Genomic DNA, 13,653 nt, shown 5'->3' with positions numbered 1-13,653 from the left:
AATCATTAAACTAAACATACTCTACACATTGTAAGCTGTGTTGAGAAAAATGGGCCTAAGAAAAATGTAAACTTTAATATATTTACCTTTAACAGTCGTTTTTTTTCCATGCAAGTATAATATTGTCTTTACATTAGCATGATTTCTGTGATTTTATACAAATAAAGATTCAAATCCTGAGAGGAAGACAACAGCCAACCAATCTCACAGCAGAGTCACCTTTCACGGGACTGTGATCAAAAGACACACAATGGCTTCTATTTATGAGCAACCGTGATGCAGAGAAACATAACTTTGCCAAATAATTCTGTGTGTAGGCCTCTATGATGTACTTTCATGAGTATGTGTGTTTAAATAATACATCATAATAAGCATGCTTATGGTTTTTTCATATTGCTCTTAGGTCAGTAATATATTGCTGATGTAGGTGTGATACAGGTGTGTTAGTGCTTTAAAGGCCTTTTTTACGGAAGATATTTTGACATGTCACTTGGAAAAACACACATTAGATAATAACATTAATGAAGGCTTAATTTAGTCTCAGGGCCCTGGTATTGTTCATGCTGGCTCAGTGTCACACTATCATGGCTTACTGGGACATTTAAATAGAACAGAGACATCATTATTTGGTGAGGGTGAAGTGCGTTCATGGAAGGCTTGTGTCATATGGATGCACCGACAGAATTGTTGTCATTACTTACAATTCCTCATGTGGAGACAGAAACTACGCACTATAGCTTTAATACTAACACTTGATATACAGTATATCATGGAATTTTAACAAAAGCTAAAAATGTGTCAGTGAAAATAACTACTCTACTGTACAGTAAGGAGGAGGTAACTGTAATTATTTACTTCCCCCCTTGGTGACGTCACGCTACTGAATTACATTCCTGCGCTGGTCTGTGCATGCTTGGTGCAGTCAGACCAGATTCCTGCACTACTACCGGCTGTGGATGAGGAGGCTAAATTCACTTAGCTGAGCTTGATACTGGGAAAAACAGGAGCACAACAGAGGCTAAACGATGTGACATTCCTGCTGACGTACAGTAATTCTGAAGAGCTGTCACACACTCATACAAGGAACTCCTTTAACAGTCAGGCATAAATGAGTGGAACTGATTATAGGTTACAGCAGAAGCATTGCCACATTTAAAGGTCCCATGACATGGTGCTGTTTGGATGCTTTTATATAGACCTTAGTGGTCCCCTAATACTGTATCTGAAGTCTCTTTCCCAAAATTCAGCTTTGGTGCAGAACTACAGCCACTAGAGCCAGTCCCACAATGAGCTTTCCTTAGGATGTGCCATTTCTGTGTCTGAAGCTATTGAGGAGGAGAGAGGGAGGGGCAAGGTGGAGGGTGGGAGTGTGGCCTTGACCAACTGCCACTTTCTCGTTTGAAAGCCATGATGTCTCTCTCTCATGGTTTGGCCAAATTCTCTGGGCGGGCAAAGCAGAGAAAGGGGAGGTAACCTTGCTTGTTATAAATTCATGAAAATGTCTGGTTTTCGCTGTTTTTCATGGGACCATTAAGCATGTACTTAAATTGACTGGCGCTTTGCACACAATACTACGGTACTTAGTTGTGTGACGTAATTCCCGAGAGGCTGCCTTGTGGGCGGCTCTGCGACGCGCACATACACAGGGACCAGGGCAGACAGCGGAGCAGCATTACACACAAAATGCCGAAGCATGTCCTGCTAAAGATTTTCCATCGTGGTCAGAAAACACAGAGGAGACACTTTGTTTCTCTCACTATGACTCTAGAGTCGTACTTGCTCGCTGTCACTCTCACTTCTCCCCCGCTCTATTACCCACTCCACACACACACACATGCCGGCTCAACGCACACACCAGCGCATAAGTATAAACATCAGGCCACTTACGTAGACTACGCCGAAAGCTCTGCGTGGAGCCTGTGCACAACCATAAAACAAGACTAGTGCAGCTAGTGCAGCTTCACAGTTGAACTGCAAACTGTCCCACGTACCGTCCCAGTCGGGACCGGACAAGTGGGAGAGTTTGCAGTGCACCGTGTGCAAAGCTGGCACATATGTTTCAGTGTCTTTATTATTTATCTTATTACATTGAAAAGGTATAAGAGATATTTTGTTTAAGCTGGATTTTCTAACACAGAAGAGGTCATATTTAGAACATTATTTCATATTATTTATTTATTTTAAACGAGAGCTGTTATTTTGTTACAGGTTGCTACTGATTTTATTTTATTTTATTTTATTACAGAAGTGGTTAAAAATATATATTTATTTAAGTATTTAAAAGAACAACGATCAATGCAATGTGTGTTTCTTTGCTATTTACTGTGGCTAATGTTAGCTTGTTTAGTTGCGGCTAGTTTGCTAGCAGAGCTAATACAGGGATTTTTCTTTTTCAACTGACCCTTTCAAACCACATGAAATAAAATAGGAGGAGCACATAAAATGTGCTCCTCCTAATCAAGAGAAAGGATTTGGGTTGAAACTCATCAAGGTAACCCTTTAACATGTAATAAGCTACTTAAGATAATATTAATATAATATTAATTAAGCTTTATCTAGCAATCATGCAAAACAACTACTTGATTAGACGTGTTCTGTCAAATGTGTTTTTTATTTAAGCCTTTTTTGGTAAACTTGGTGTGTTAGCTTTGTGTTGTTATGAGACACTGGCGTGCTGAAATACTGAATCTTAGCTAATGTACAAACCCAGGAACATTTGATGCATTAGCACTGCTGCCAGTATATTTCTAATAATCTCCTGACCTAATTTTGAACAGGTATTTCTGCAGAGTTGGCTGCCATTTCTTTTAACTGCTGGTAAATCTCCACACTAGTTGAGAACTCAGGTACTCTGTTAAACTCAGAAACCAAAGCACAGAATGTGCTGTCAATGCCTGCAACTGACAGATAAAGAATGCATGGATGAATTAATGATTTTCATTATGCATGGATTGATGATAGAGCTGAAAATTCAGAAATGTGTGGGTTATTACAAGTTTCCCTATTTTTATTTCTTTTTAAATTGAAGCACCGTGATATATTACTGGTGCTCATATCCTATCAACTGAGACCTACGTAAATATCCTGCCAGATAAACACTGACCGAAGACATCCAGTAGTTTAAATACCTAACCATTTGTGTCAGTAATACTACGTTCCTTCCCAACTCTGTACTAATATGTTGATTGATTTCACCTGACGGACTTGACTGATTTCTAAAGTACTGACCATTGAAGGGGCCCCCACACACAAGCATTTTCTTGTTAATTGGTGTATTTTTAGGCTTGGAGCATCTCTTCCTTCACCAACTCTTTCTATTCTTTTGTGTTCTTGCCAGAGTCTGCTATCGGTAATATTCCACTTCAAAATCAAGTGGTATTCCTTGTGTGTGTTTTTTCATAACTTTAGAGGGTGTAACCAACATACTGGATGACATTAATCCAGGAGGTTGCTATCAGTATGAATCACGTGTTTTCTCTGAATTTGGAGTGACCACAGAGGCTCAGCTGGGTGGGACTGTGACGTAATTTCTCCACCTTCATCACCTTATGATGATAGTGTGAAATACCAAAGCTGCATGGAGTAAATGCCGTCTTAACCCTTGTGTTGTCTTCCCGTCAAACTTGAAAAAAACACTTTTTTTCGACGTTTTTGACACCATGTTTGTTTTTGCTTTTTCCAATGTTTTAAATTGTTACATTTTTCTTTTACACATTTTCAGCGTTTATTTCTACGTCCCATATTTTCTGATATAAAACAAAAATTTAAAACCGGTCAATGTGACCCGAAGTCAACACAAGGCTTAAGAGCCATATCAGTGATGTTTATATTATGTATACCACATAAACCACATCTTCTCTCAATGTTAAGCTACTTGGTAGCAATTTTGTGATGACTAATCACTGCAAAAGTGAATTTAAAATTGTCACAACTGTAAACCCACAACAGCAGTCAGATTTGAATCCTGTGGATGTGGTCAAGCAAAACAGACACCTCATTATGGAGTAATAAGCATACACACCTGACTAACAGACGTATAAAGGCAATAAAGACACAACATGTATTTCATTTAAATTTTTTACATATCTGTCTTGAAACAACTTTTTATTTGGGTTTTGGTGGGTTTGTTTATTTGGGGACAGAAATTTGCGTATAACTTGTACATTTCCCATGATAAAGTCACTCTTGGTGAAATTTGATGTCTTTGTGTCTCCAGCTTAGCATTTGTTAGCAGTGGGAATGAGCAAATACAGATCCTGGGAACAAAATCTCTCCCCCCACTCATACTTCCCCCTCTGCTTTCCTGGTGTAACTCTGTAAGGAAATCATGAATAGCAGGAGAGAGAAAGACCCTATTGAGACAAGCCTTTCTTTACATTGAAACTTAACTCCATTACTTCCACTGTAACACCTTGACAATGAGAATCCCTCCAAATAATGGGTTGTGTGGGGACACCATTGCTGCAGGCTGCATCCCTGTAATTGCTGAGCACGTCCTGGTACAGGAGGCAGTTGAGATGACATGGGAATGGGCGAGTCTCCAAAGACACACACTTTATGGTGCAACCGCCCTGAGACACACACACATACACACACACACACACACACACACACACACACACACACACACACACACACACACACACACACACACACACACACACACACACTCCTTTCATATACACTCTTCATAATGATTTTTATATAACTCAGTATATATTTTCTTTCTCTGATAGAACACATTACTCTCTTTGGGTCACTGCAGTTTTTTCTTGGGAAGTTGGAGGAGGGATGTATTGATGTTGTCTATTTCTGGTTTGTTTGGAGTAAATAGGAGAATAACTGGCTTGTTAGCATGAACAGTGGTAGCTGCCATGGATAAACACACAATGAGAGGAGCACCACCTGCAGAAACTCAAAAAACAAAACAAAAGGAAAGTTCAGTTAAGGTAAGGTAAGGTAAAGTAAAAAAGTGTCACACTTTGGCCCACACTGTTCGACTGACATAAGGAGGTCAAACAAAAATAGTAAAGTTATTAATCATGAAGTATGTAACACAAAAAGGGAACATACAGATTAGCCACACAAAATACACAAGCGTACATTCTCATACACACACACATGCACACAGCCTCTTGGCAGATGGTGAACCATGAGGTGACAGGGCTGTAAAACAAGCCTGTTCTCTTTGTCCACCTACGCAGCACTTTGCACAGTGTGTCTATCAGATGGCAGCTCTTTATCAAGGTGTGGCTGACACTGGCTCCACACAAAGCTCTGTTAAACAGAAATATGGGAGGCCCGCTTCTAATAACTGGGGTGCTGTAGGTGGACGTGCATCATTGCCAAGCTGGACTCTCATCTTTTGCAATGTGTGTAAATGACTGAACTGATGTGAATGCCTGGTGACTATTGCTTCCATTTTGTAAATTTGTTTGACAGTTTGCATTTCTTTGATATGAAACGTGGAAACTCATTTCATTAGTGGCTCAGTTCAGTTCTCATCTGTTGTAACACTGCAGAGTTTGACAGACCTGCTCTAAATATGTTTAAAATAATTTAAATATGCTCTGCTAGGTGTGAATGCATAATTAATCTACAGGTGTTAGGTGTACGCATCACTCCTGGTGGTTACTCTACTTTACGTGTAATTATACGGTTGCATGGATGCTGGGTCTAAGGCACCCACCCTTGTCAATTATCAGACTGTGGGGAGGAAGAGAGGAGATTATGCATAATTACCAACTGTGGCTGGGCCTGGGTGTTTCCTCCTGAGTCAAATCACTGAGCTAGAAAGGTGATTTGCCATGCGAGCAGACAAATACTATGTTGCCCAACTGCATACCTGCCACTGCATTTGGCTCTAGACAATATGATTCATGATAATGTCTGCAATAAAACTATTTACAACGATGACTCAGATGGATTAATTCATGTTTGAATAGGTTGACGTTCACAATAAAATAATGTCTGGAGGATTTAGGTTTATTCAAGTGCTCAGGTTAACTTAAAGCTCAAGTTATTCCGTATCTAAAAGGTTTGAATGTGGAAATCATCTTGATATTTGGTACTAATAATTCATTATTGTATCCACTACTACACTAGACTCACAGAATCTAAAAAAACAACAAAACTTTTCAAGTTAGCGTGGATAAATAACCGTTTAGGCTTTTGTTTTTAGTATGTAAAATGGAGCTTACTGTAGATATGGGGCAGCTTAAGAAACAGTCAACGAGTATTAAATGAATACAATTTTAAGTGAATAAAAAAATAAACTAACAAAATAAATACTTTGTAAGTCACTGAGACTGTAAACAATATTTTACCTTTGGTGTCAGGATATAATACCCTGGAAAACTGGAAAATCCATTTTGATTGACATTGCTCTCGTGTTACCTAGGGTTCACACAACAGAGGCTTACAGGCAGTTAATATTGAATGAAGCTATACTTAGAGGTGGGGTAGGTGTGGGATACATAATCTTGAGTAGTTAGTTTGTCTTGAGCTGCTGTTGTAAGATTCAGTCTACAAGTGGCAACTGTTGCTAAGGGTCCCATTACCAGAGTAACCAGTGATTGTTTACATTTGTCTTGCTGGGTTGCTTACTTGCAGGTTTAAAAGACTACGGCTGATTTCAGTTGGCTTAACTGCCAACTACCTTCAGTGTGCGGGTTTGTTGTGTGTCCGGGTCTTGCCGTTGGACTACAAGGTTGAGCGCACATGCCAGAAGAACAGGCTGAGTAGGTTTTCATGGAGTCTGGCTTTCCTTGTGTCTGAGGAGTCGCAGGTAACCCCTTTTGCTTCTAACTGTAACTACAATAAGGTCAGCTCCTGCCTTCTAATACAAAACACCACATTTATTTCGAAATAGCACATTTTCTTTACACTTTTTGTTTTGTCAGGTTTGCCAAATGTGATATTGCATTTTCAACTACAGACAAAAACAAGGCTAAAAGTCTTAGAAGATGAAATGTTCATTACTGTAAACCAAACAAAACTATTATCGAGACTTTTATTAGTAGTGAGCCTTAACATTTAAGGTTTGTTGTGATGGTGGTGCCAGACGAAAGGTAATAGGGTCATTAAATTACAATGTGACCATGAATGTGCAAATTTCATAGCAGATAGCTAGACATTTAGATTGTGAGAGTTTGACATTCAAGTCTGATGGTGTTGCTAGAGGAAAGGGACAACCATTCTGAGAACTATAAATATCTATGGACCAAAGTGATGGTCAAGTGCAAAGTTTGAACTGGTGGAGTTAGACAAAAGATCAGGGGGTCACCAAAATCATTAGGAATAATCTTCTGACTACCATGACCACCAATATCCATGCCAATTACATGGCAGTCTGGTCAAAATATAGTGTCATGAATGTCTGAACCAAAGCTAGATGTAGCAGGATAAGTGAAAACGACAGCCTGTGATGGCAAGAGAGGAAAATCATGGGATCACCAAAGTCTTTAGGATTCATCCTGTGAGCACCATGAATGCCTCTAAAACATTTTATGGCATTTCAACCCATCCAATAGTTGTTGAGATACTTCTTTGTTGGAACCAAAGTGGTGGACCGACCAACCAACAGACTGACATTGCCAACCCTAGAGCAACGATGTTAGCGTGGCTAATGAAAATAATATGTGACCATACAGTACAGTACTATTAATGAAGGCCAATCTGGTTCTCTTCTTCTTTTCCTTTCATCCATCAAATACACCAAATACACCAAATCTTCAGCGCTCTGACTCACAATAAAAAAAAAAAAAATCTCATTCCTGGTCTCCATTTCTGACTAGAGTGTCACTGCACAGCAGAAAAGGGTCCACCTGTCCTCCCATGTTGGAACATTTTTATTCATCACCAGCGATCTGCACCAGCACAAGGTCATGTCATCTGAGTTCTGGGTGGAGCCCTACAGTGAAGGCCAGGCAGAGGAGCAACAAGGTGCTGAAGTGGTGAAGAAGGAAGTGGAGGTTCCCTGTGTGGACAACCAGCCTGTAGGAAAACTGAGGCAGGAGGAGCCAGGAGAACAGCCTTCATCACCTGACCATAGTGGCTTGCGGGAAGTGACATCAGAAGGTGGACTGGAGCAGGTCCAGAGGAAGGACACACAGAAAAAGAGAGACAGGTTTTCCCACATGACTGTCAAGCAGGAAAGCCGGGATAGAGGGTCAGGTGTGTGGAGGGGAAAGTGGGATGTCAAATATTATTTTTTTTCCAGTATGTTGATCCTTAATTGCAGCATAACAAAATACAGTTAATCAACACAATTTACATGCATGTGACAGAGCTTATGTGACAGTGTGCTTGTATGATTTCTGTGTGTACGTAAAATTAGCAGGTGCGGGCCTGGTGGAGCAATTCCTCCGAAAGTCCGTCCCCAGGGGCTTGTCGAACTGCTCCTGCCCAGACAGGAACAGGCAGCGGCAGGTAGAGGAGCCCCGGGGGCCTGGCCCTTTCTACTTCTTTGGAGGAGCCAATGGGGCTGAAATGTAAGTAGAGAAATATGAAATAAAGGACATGAGGGGTATCAATAATGTGTTGGATTGTAGGTATTTAAAAAAAAAATTATCACATTGAGAGTGAAGTTGTTTAATTTTAAAATAAAAAGCTTAAGAAAAGTGATGACTTTTAAGGAAAGATTTGCTTTCATGCTAGCAGAAAAGATTATTCTCCTGCTGTATATTCTGTTATGGGCCCCTTATTAGGGATTACATGTGACCCCTGACCTCTGGATTTTTTATGTGATTAAAGCAGAAGTGTGATTGATTTCCTTTGGGACTTTTCCTTTAGAGTGAGCGGTTACTGTGAGAGCAGAGGATGGAAGAGGATTTACAATAAGCAGCGGGAGGATTTCAAACTCAAGTGGTGTGAGACCAAATCACCAGCCAACTACTGTAACTTCAGAGCAGGTCCAATACTATATTAATTTACAAGACATAATTTGAATGCTGTATCTTACTATAAACTGTAAAAACATATAACAATGTTACCTGTCCTAGGGAAATGACATAGAAAATTGGAAAATTGGAAATATGTATTTCAAAATATAAATGTTTCATTTCTGTTCACATTTTGCTTTTAGTAGGAAAAGGTTGTATTGCCTTCCATTCAAACAAAGAAAACTTAAATCATGTGTTTTTCCCAGGTGAACAGTTGGTGTACCAGATTCCCAACAACAAGGTGCTCACCACTAAGATCGGCCTTCTCAGCAGTCTGCGGGAATATGAGCGAGTCAGCAGCAAAGTCCACCACGGTCGAGGATTGAGGTAGTTTGTATTAAAAGCTTGTATTTTTGTGTCTCAAAACTCCTAGCAACAATTTGGTGCCATCATGAAGGTTCAATAGAGGCCCAGCTCTGCAAATACTGATTGAAAGACATATCAGACTGCGACACTGTTTAATAAACACAGCCAAATGGCATCATCAGAAAGCAGGCCTCCTATCTCACAAGCCTTGTATTGAGCATGATGTGTGCCAGTTATATAAACTATTTCAGTGGTTAATTATTGATAGTAAATTAATACAGTGAAACACGTTTTACAAACCAAGGAGAATAACACGTGAAAGAGAAATAAGTCTTAAATATCAAAGAATTCCTTTTACGGAATAAGTTGTACAAAGTTCAGACAAACCATTTAACCATACAGTACAATGTAATAGTAACCACCTGTAAAAAAAAAAAAAAAAAAAAAAAATCCTCAAGTTAGATTTTAAGGTAAAGAAGTTAAAGGTACCTTGTGGAGTTTTTGGCCACTCGTTGTACTATGTTTTTACGAGTGGGTGCATGTGTGTATGTCATGCACACGTATAGGGCAAATATGTACACTCTCACATTGGTACACGTTCTTGTTAAAGGTTTCATACTATTCCATTAACTGACAGCTGGTGGCCGTAAAGTGCCATAAAAATGTAGCAATGCCCCAGCAAAGGTAAAGAAGAAGACTGCAAGCTAGCAAACATGGATGGAAAGAATGTAGTATTCAAAATACATGATAAATGCTCTCAACATGTTTGTTAGGCCTCAGGGATATACTGGATGCAAGAATTCAGTAATTTAGAGTATGTTCATTAAAAAAAAAAAAAAAAAAAACAGGTATGGTTCTCCATGACATGTTATTTAAAGATAATGTAATCTAAAGGAACTTTCCCAGGGAGTTTTTATTTTCAATATACAGGCAAGTTGAAACAGCTGAGAAGACAGACATTCATTAGGGCTTCATCCTTGTTGTGTTGTTTTTCACAGGAGGCTGAAAATGGAAGAGTTTATTCCCACTACCTTCCGCATGGATGTGAGTGAAGAGAGGGAGGCTTTCTTTGCCCAGCAGGAGGGTAAAATGCCCAAACACCTACATTAACCTATAGTACAGTAGTACTACATGCAACAACATGACACCGGTTCAATGGGATTTGTGTTTATTAGGAAGACTCCAGTTTGAAATAAGATCAATCCAACTTGACCTGTCATACATCCAATAATGAAAAGAAAGACACTAGTTTGTGCTTGGCAGTGTTAAGACAACAGTTACCTTAGTGATTGTTTAATCAAGAGGTTGAGGATGTTGGAAAATAATGCACTTCACCTCCCATAAGGCCCTGATTAAATCACCAGGGGAACATGCTGTTGCCATAGAGATGAGTCTTAGGGCAGGGCAGAGACACAAACACGGAGAAACGCTCAACAGGATCTGGATGTAGAGCGGCTGCAGGACAGGGCTGAGACAAAAAAATACTTTTAATATTACACATAATTAATTTTAAGGACTGGAGATGAAATCATCCCATGGTTTCTGTATTGTTTGTAGTAATACAGACACACAGCATTATGATAAGTGGTGTGCGCGTTATGGCAAACATGGTTATCACTAAGTAAACAGGAGAGAGACACAGACAGCTGGTTAAATCTCTGGGTGACAGATGAATTTGTGGAAAAGAAGACGAGAGCAGATCAGAACACAATAATAGGAAAATAATTATTAAGACTTAGTTAAAGTTGCAACACCTCAAAGTGAGAAGACCCCATGTACAATCCTATACTCGAAAGTATAGCTATAAAAGTAAAAGTACCTATTATACAGTAGAATAAGATCGGTTGGAGTGCTATGTTAAATTGTTTGATTATTATTACTGATGCATCAACGTGTAAGCAGCATTTTAATGTTGTAGGTGCTTGAGTTGAAGCTATTTTTAACTACTTTATGCTTTACACTGTTGGGTAGTTTAATGCAGCATATTTTATGGTCTGATCTATTTATATAATCTGAATGTTCACATTCAAAGTAACTAGCCGTCATATAAACTCAAATAAAATGGCGGAAAATACATGTACTTTCCGCAAATATGGAGTGATTTCAGACACAGCAGTCATTAGCATTCATAGAATAAAGAAGGTAATATATAACAGAATAACAACAGAAAGAAATGCCTTAACATACTGTAGGTCTGAAAGCAACAAAAGAAACAATATACAGGACAGATCTATCTTTATATGTCATACATTTGTTGATTAGCTGATGTCCAGTAAGTTTACGACTGTTACCAGGTGTGAGCAACAATGAGAGTCACATGTGGATCTGTAAGCCCACGGGTCTGAACCAGGGCAGAGGGATCTTTCTGCTGAAGAGCCAGGAGGACATAGCTGCCTTCAGACTGAAGCTGAAGCACACGGAGGACTGTCAGGCCAGGAAGATGCACCGCCGGCAGCCTCAGGCTCGCATTGTCCAACAGTGGGTGAACATACCTAACAATTGGGTTGATAAATCAATATTATGATACATTTTGTCACAAATTGACAAATGTAAACTGACATTTGTTTTCCCCCTCAGTTACATCCAGAGTCCCCTGCTCCTGAGAGGAAAAAAGTTTGATGTGCGCTCTTACCTTCTGATTGCTTGCACTTCACCTTACATGGTCTTCTTTCGCCACGGTTATGTGCGACTGACCTGCGACCTTTATGACCCCAGCTCCAACAACCTCTCTGCCCACCTGACCAATCAGGTACACCTCACACCCCATACAGACTGCTCAAATACGCAGGGTTAACTGGCAGATCAAAGTTTAAAGGTTGAAAACTTTTAAGTCTGTTTTAAAACAGTAGTCATTTACCCCATTTTGCTTGTTGTTATCACTCCTCCTAAACTGTTCATACATGGCCTTAAAAAGATCACTTTCGAATGAGCGTTCAATGTGAAAGCTGTGGAAAAATATACTGACATGTATACTATAAATGTACTGCAACATGTACCTGAAGCTAATATAAGACGTCAGCAGTCTGAGTTACACAAATCAAGTAGATATCTTTCAAATCAAACTTAGGAAGCTACCCCCTTCTTTGCAGCTACTGGGCGATAATTATCTGCACTGAAAAACTGAACAATCAACAAACGCTGTCAATTACCAATATGCCTGCATTAAATAAAAAGAAGAACTGGGAACTGGACTGAAATCACTGTTAATTTTTGGAGTTTAAAGGCATTCATTCACCAGCTCATCACAGATTTTTATACTCTGGGTTTGACTTTCACTGGAGAGTATTTCATGTTAACTATTTAAGCTATCACGTGAACTCCCAATTAACACAAATTAAAAATGGCAAAACCATTTATGATAATACTGGAGAGACATTTGCATTACTTCCAGAGAGGTTGAATAGATCAAGCATTAGCTGTGTGTCACTAACTGTCTCTCTGCTACTGCTGACTGCTTCATGTGTCTCTGGTCCCCCTGCTGTCTGTCTCCAGTATATGCAGAAGAAGAACCCTCTGTACAGCCAGCTAAAGGAGGACACTGTGTGGTCCATGGAGAGCTTCAACACCTACGTCAACGACAGATTTCGGGTTGCCAAGGGTCTGCCCAGGGACTGGGTGCTGGGCGCCTTTGCAGTAAGCGCTGCTGTGTGTTGTTGCTCTCTGGGACCAATTACCATTATAATGATGGTTGTTGGCGCTTGCAGCTAATTGAGATTGCGTTTAGGTTTGGGTGACCTCATTCCGTTTTGAGGAAATTAGCACTTTTGAGCTAACTTGGGGACATTTACATTGTTTTAATGTTGATTAATGTTCACTGTCCCCTTTAAAATAAAGAAATCAAAAGAAAAAGAAAAAAAGAAATATGCAATAACATAAGAAAATGGTGGTAAGAAGGCCTTAAGAACCCACCTAACATTAAAAATTAAAGACAGCTGTGCATGCTTGCCACCAATTTACAAATGAACATAAATATTTTTTAAATGTTGTCCTGCTGCCACCATAAATCAATTAATGCAGCTAAATTGTTTCAACACGAAGCCAGTCATGACTAAAGTAATGATCAAGTCATTTAAAAAGAGCAGACAAATAAATCATCGAAGAAATGCAACCACACGTTCTCAAATAGAGTTGTTAAGAGCTGGAAACATTCAAAATGGCTGCTGGAGGATGTGCTATATTGTGTATCATTCAGAAGCCTAATTTGACCAACAGGTTGTTTTTCCTTTCCATGCATCAGAAGCACATGCAGCAGGTCCTGACACAGTGTTTCTTAGCAGTCAAATCCAAGTTTGACTGCCGACTGGGCTTCTTTGACTTGATTGGCTGCGACTTCATGGTTGACGAGGACTTCAAGGTGGGTTAGACGTCGCTTAGTATCTAAGTGGCAGTCAGTGTTTGTGTGTTA

At 39.6% G+C, this 13,653-nt stretch overlaps 1 protein-coding gene across 3 annotated transcripts in view; it reads left to right on the top strand.

Moving 5' to 3' along the window:
* ttll10 (tubulin tyrosine ligase-like family, member 10) overlaps positions 1 to 13,653 on the top strand; it is a 54,290-nt gene that overhangs the window by 38,650 nt on the left and 1,987 nt on the right. The window contains exons 2-11 of one of the 3 annotated variants that reach the window (XM_028583993.1): positions 6,613 to 6,787; positions 7,797 to 8,175; positions 8,339 to 8,492; positions 8,794 to 8,912; positions 9,149 to 9,269; positions 10,247 to 10,332; positions 11,543 to 11,726; positions 11,826 to 11,997; positions 12,741 to 12,881; positions 13,486 to 13,602. In XM_028583993.1, coding sequence (XP_028439794.1) covers positions 7,887 to 8,175; positions 8,339 to 8,492; positions 8,794 to 8,912; positions 9,149 to 9,269; positions 10,247 to 10,332; positions 11,543 to 11,726; positions 11,826 to 11,997; positions 12,741 to 12,881; positions 13,486 to 13,602 — 1,383 coding nt within the window. In that variant the 5' untranslated portion in view covers positions 6,613 to 6,787; positions 7,797 to 7,886. Of the gene's footprint in view, positions 1 to 5,874; positions 6,788 to 7,796; positions 8,176 to 8,338; positions 8,493 to 8,793; positions 8,913 to 9,148; positions 9,270 to 10,246; positions 10,333 to 11,542; positions 11,727 to 11,825; positions 11,998 to 12,740; positions 12,882 to 13,485; positions 13,603 to 13,653 lie in introns of those variants that run through there. The other 2 variants (XM_028583994.1, XM_028583995.1) reach the window with 2 other exon arrangements.

The sequence above is a fragment of the Perca flavescens genome, chromosome 7 (assembly GCF_004354835.1).
Source record: "Perca flavescens isolate YP-PL-M2 chromosome 7, PFLA_1.0, whole genome shotgun sequence".
Lineage (NCBI taxonomy): Eukaryota > Metazoa > Chordata > Actinopteri > Perciformes > Percidae > Perca > Perca flavescens.
This window is presented reverse-complemented; position numbering and strand designations above follow the sequence as displayed.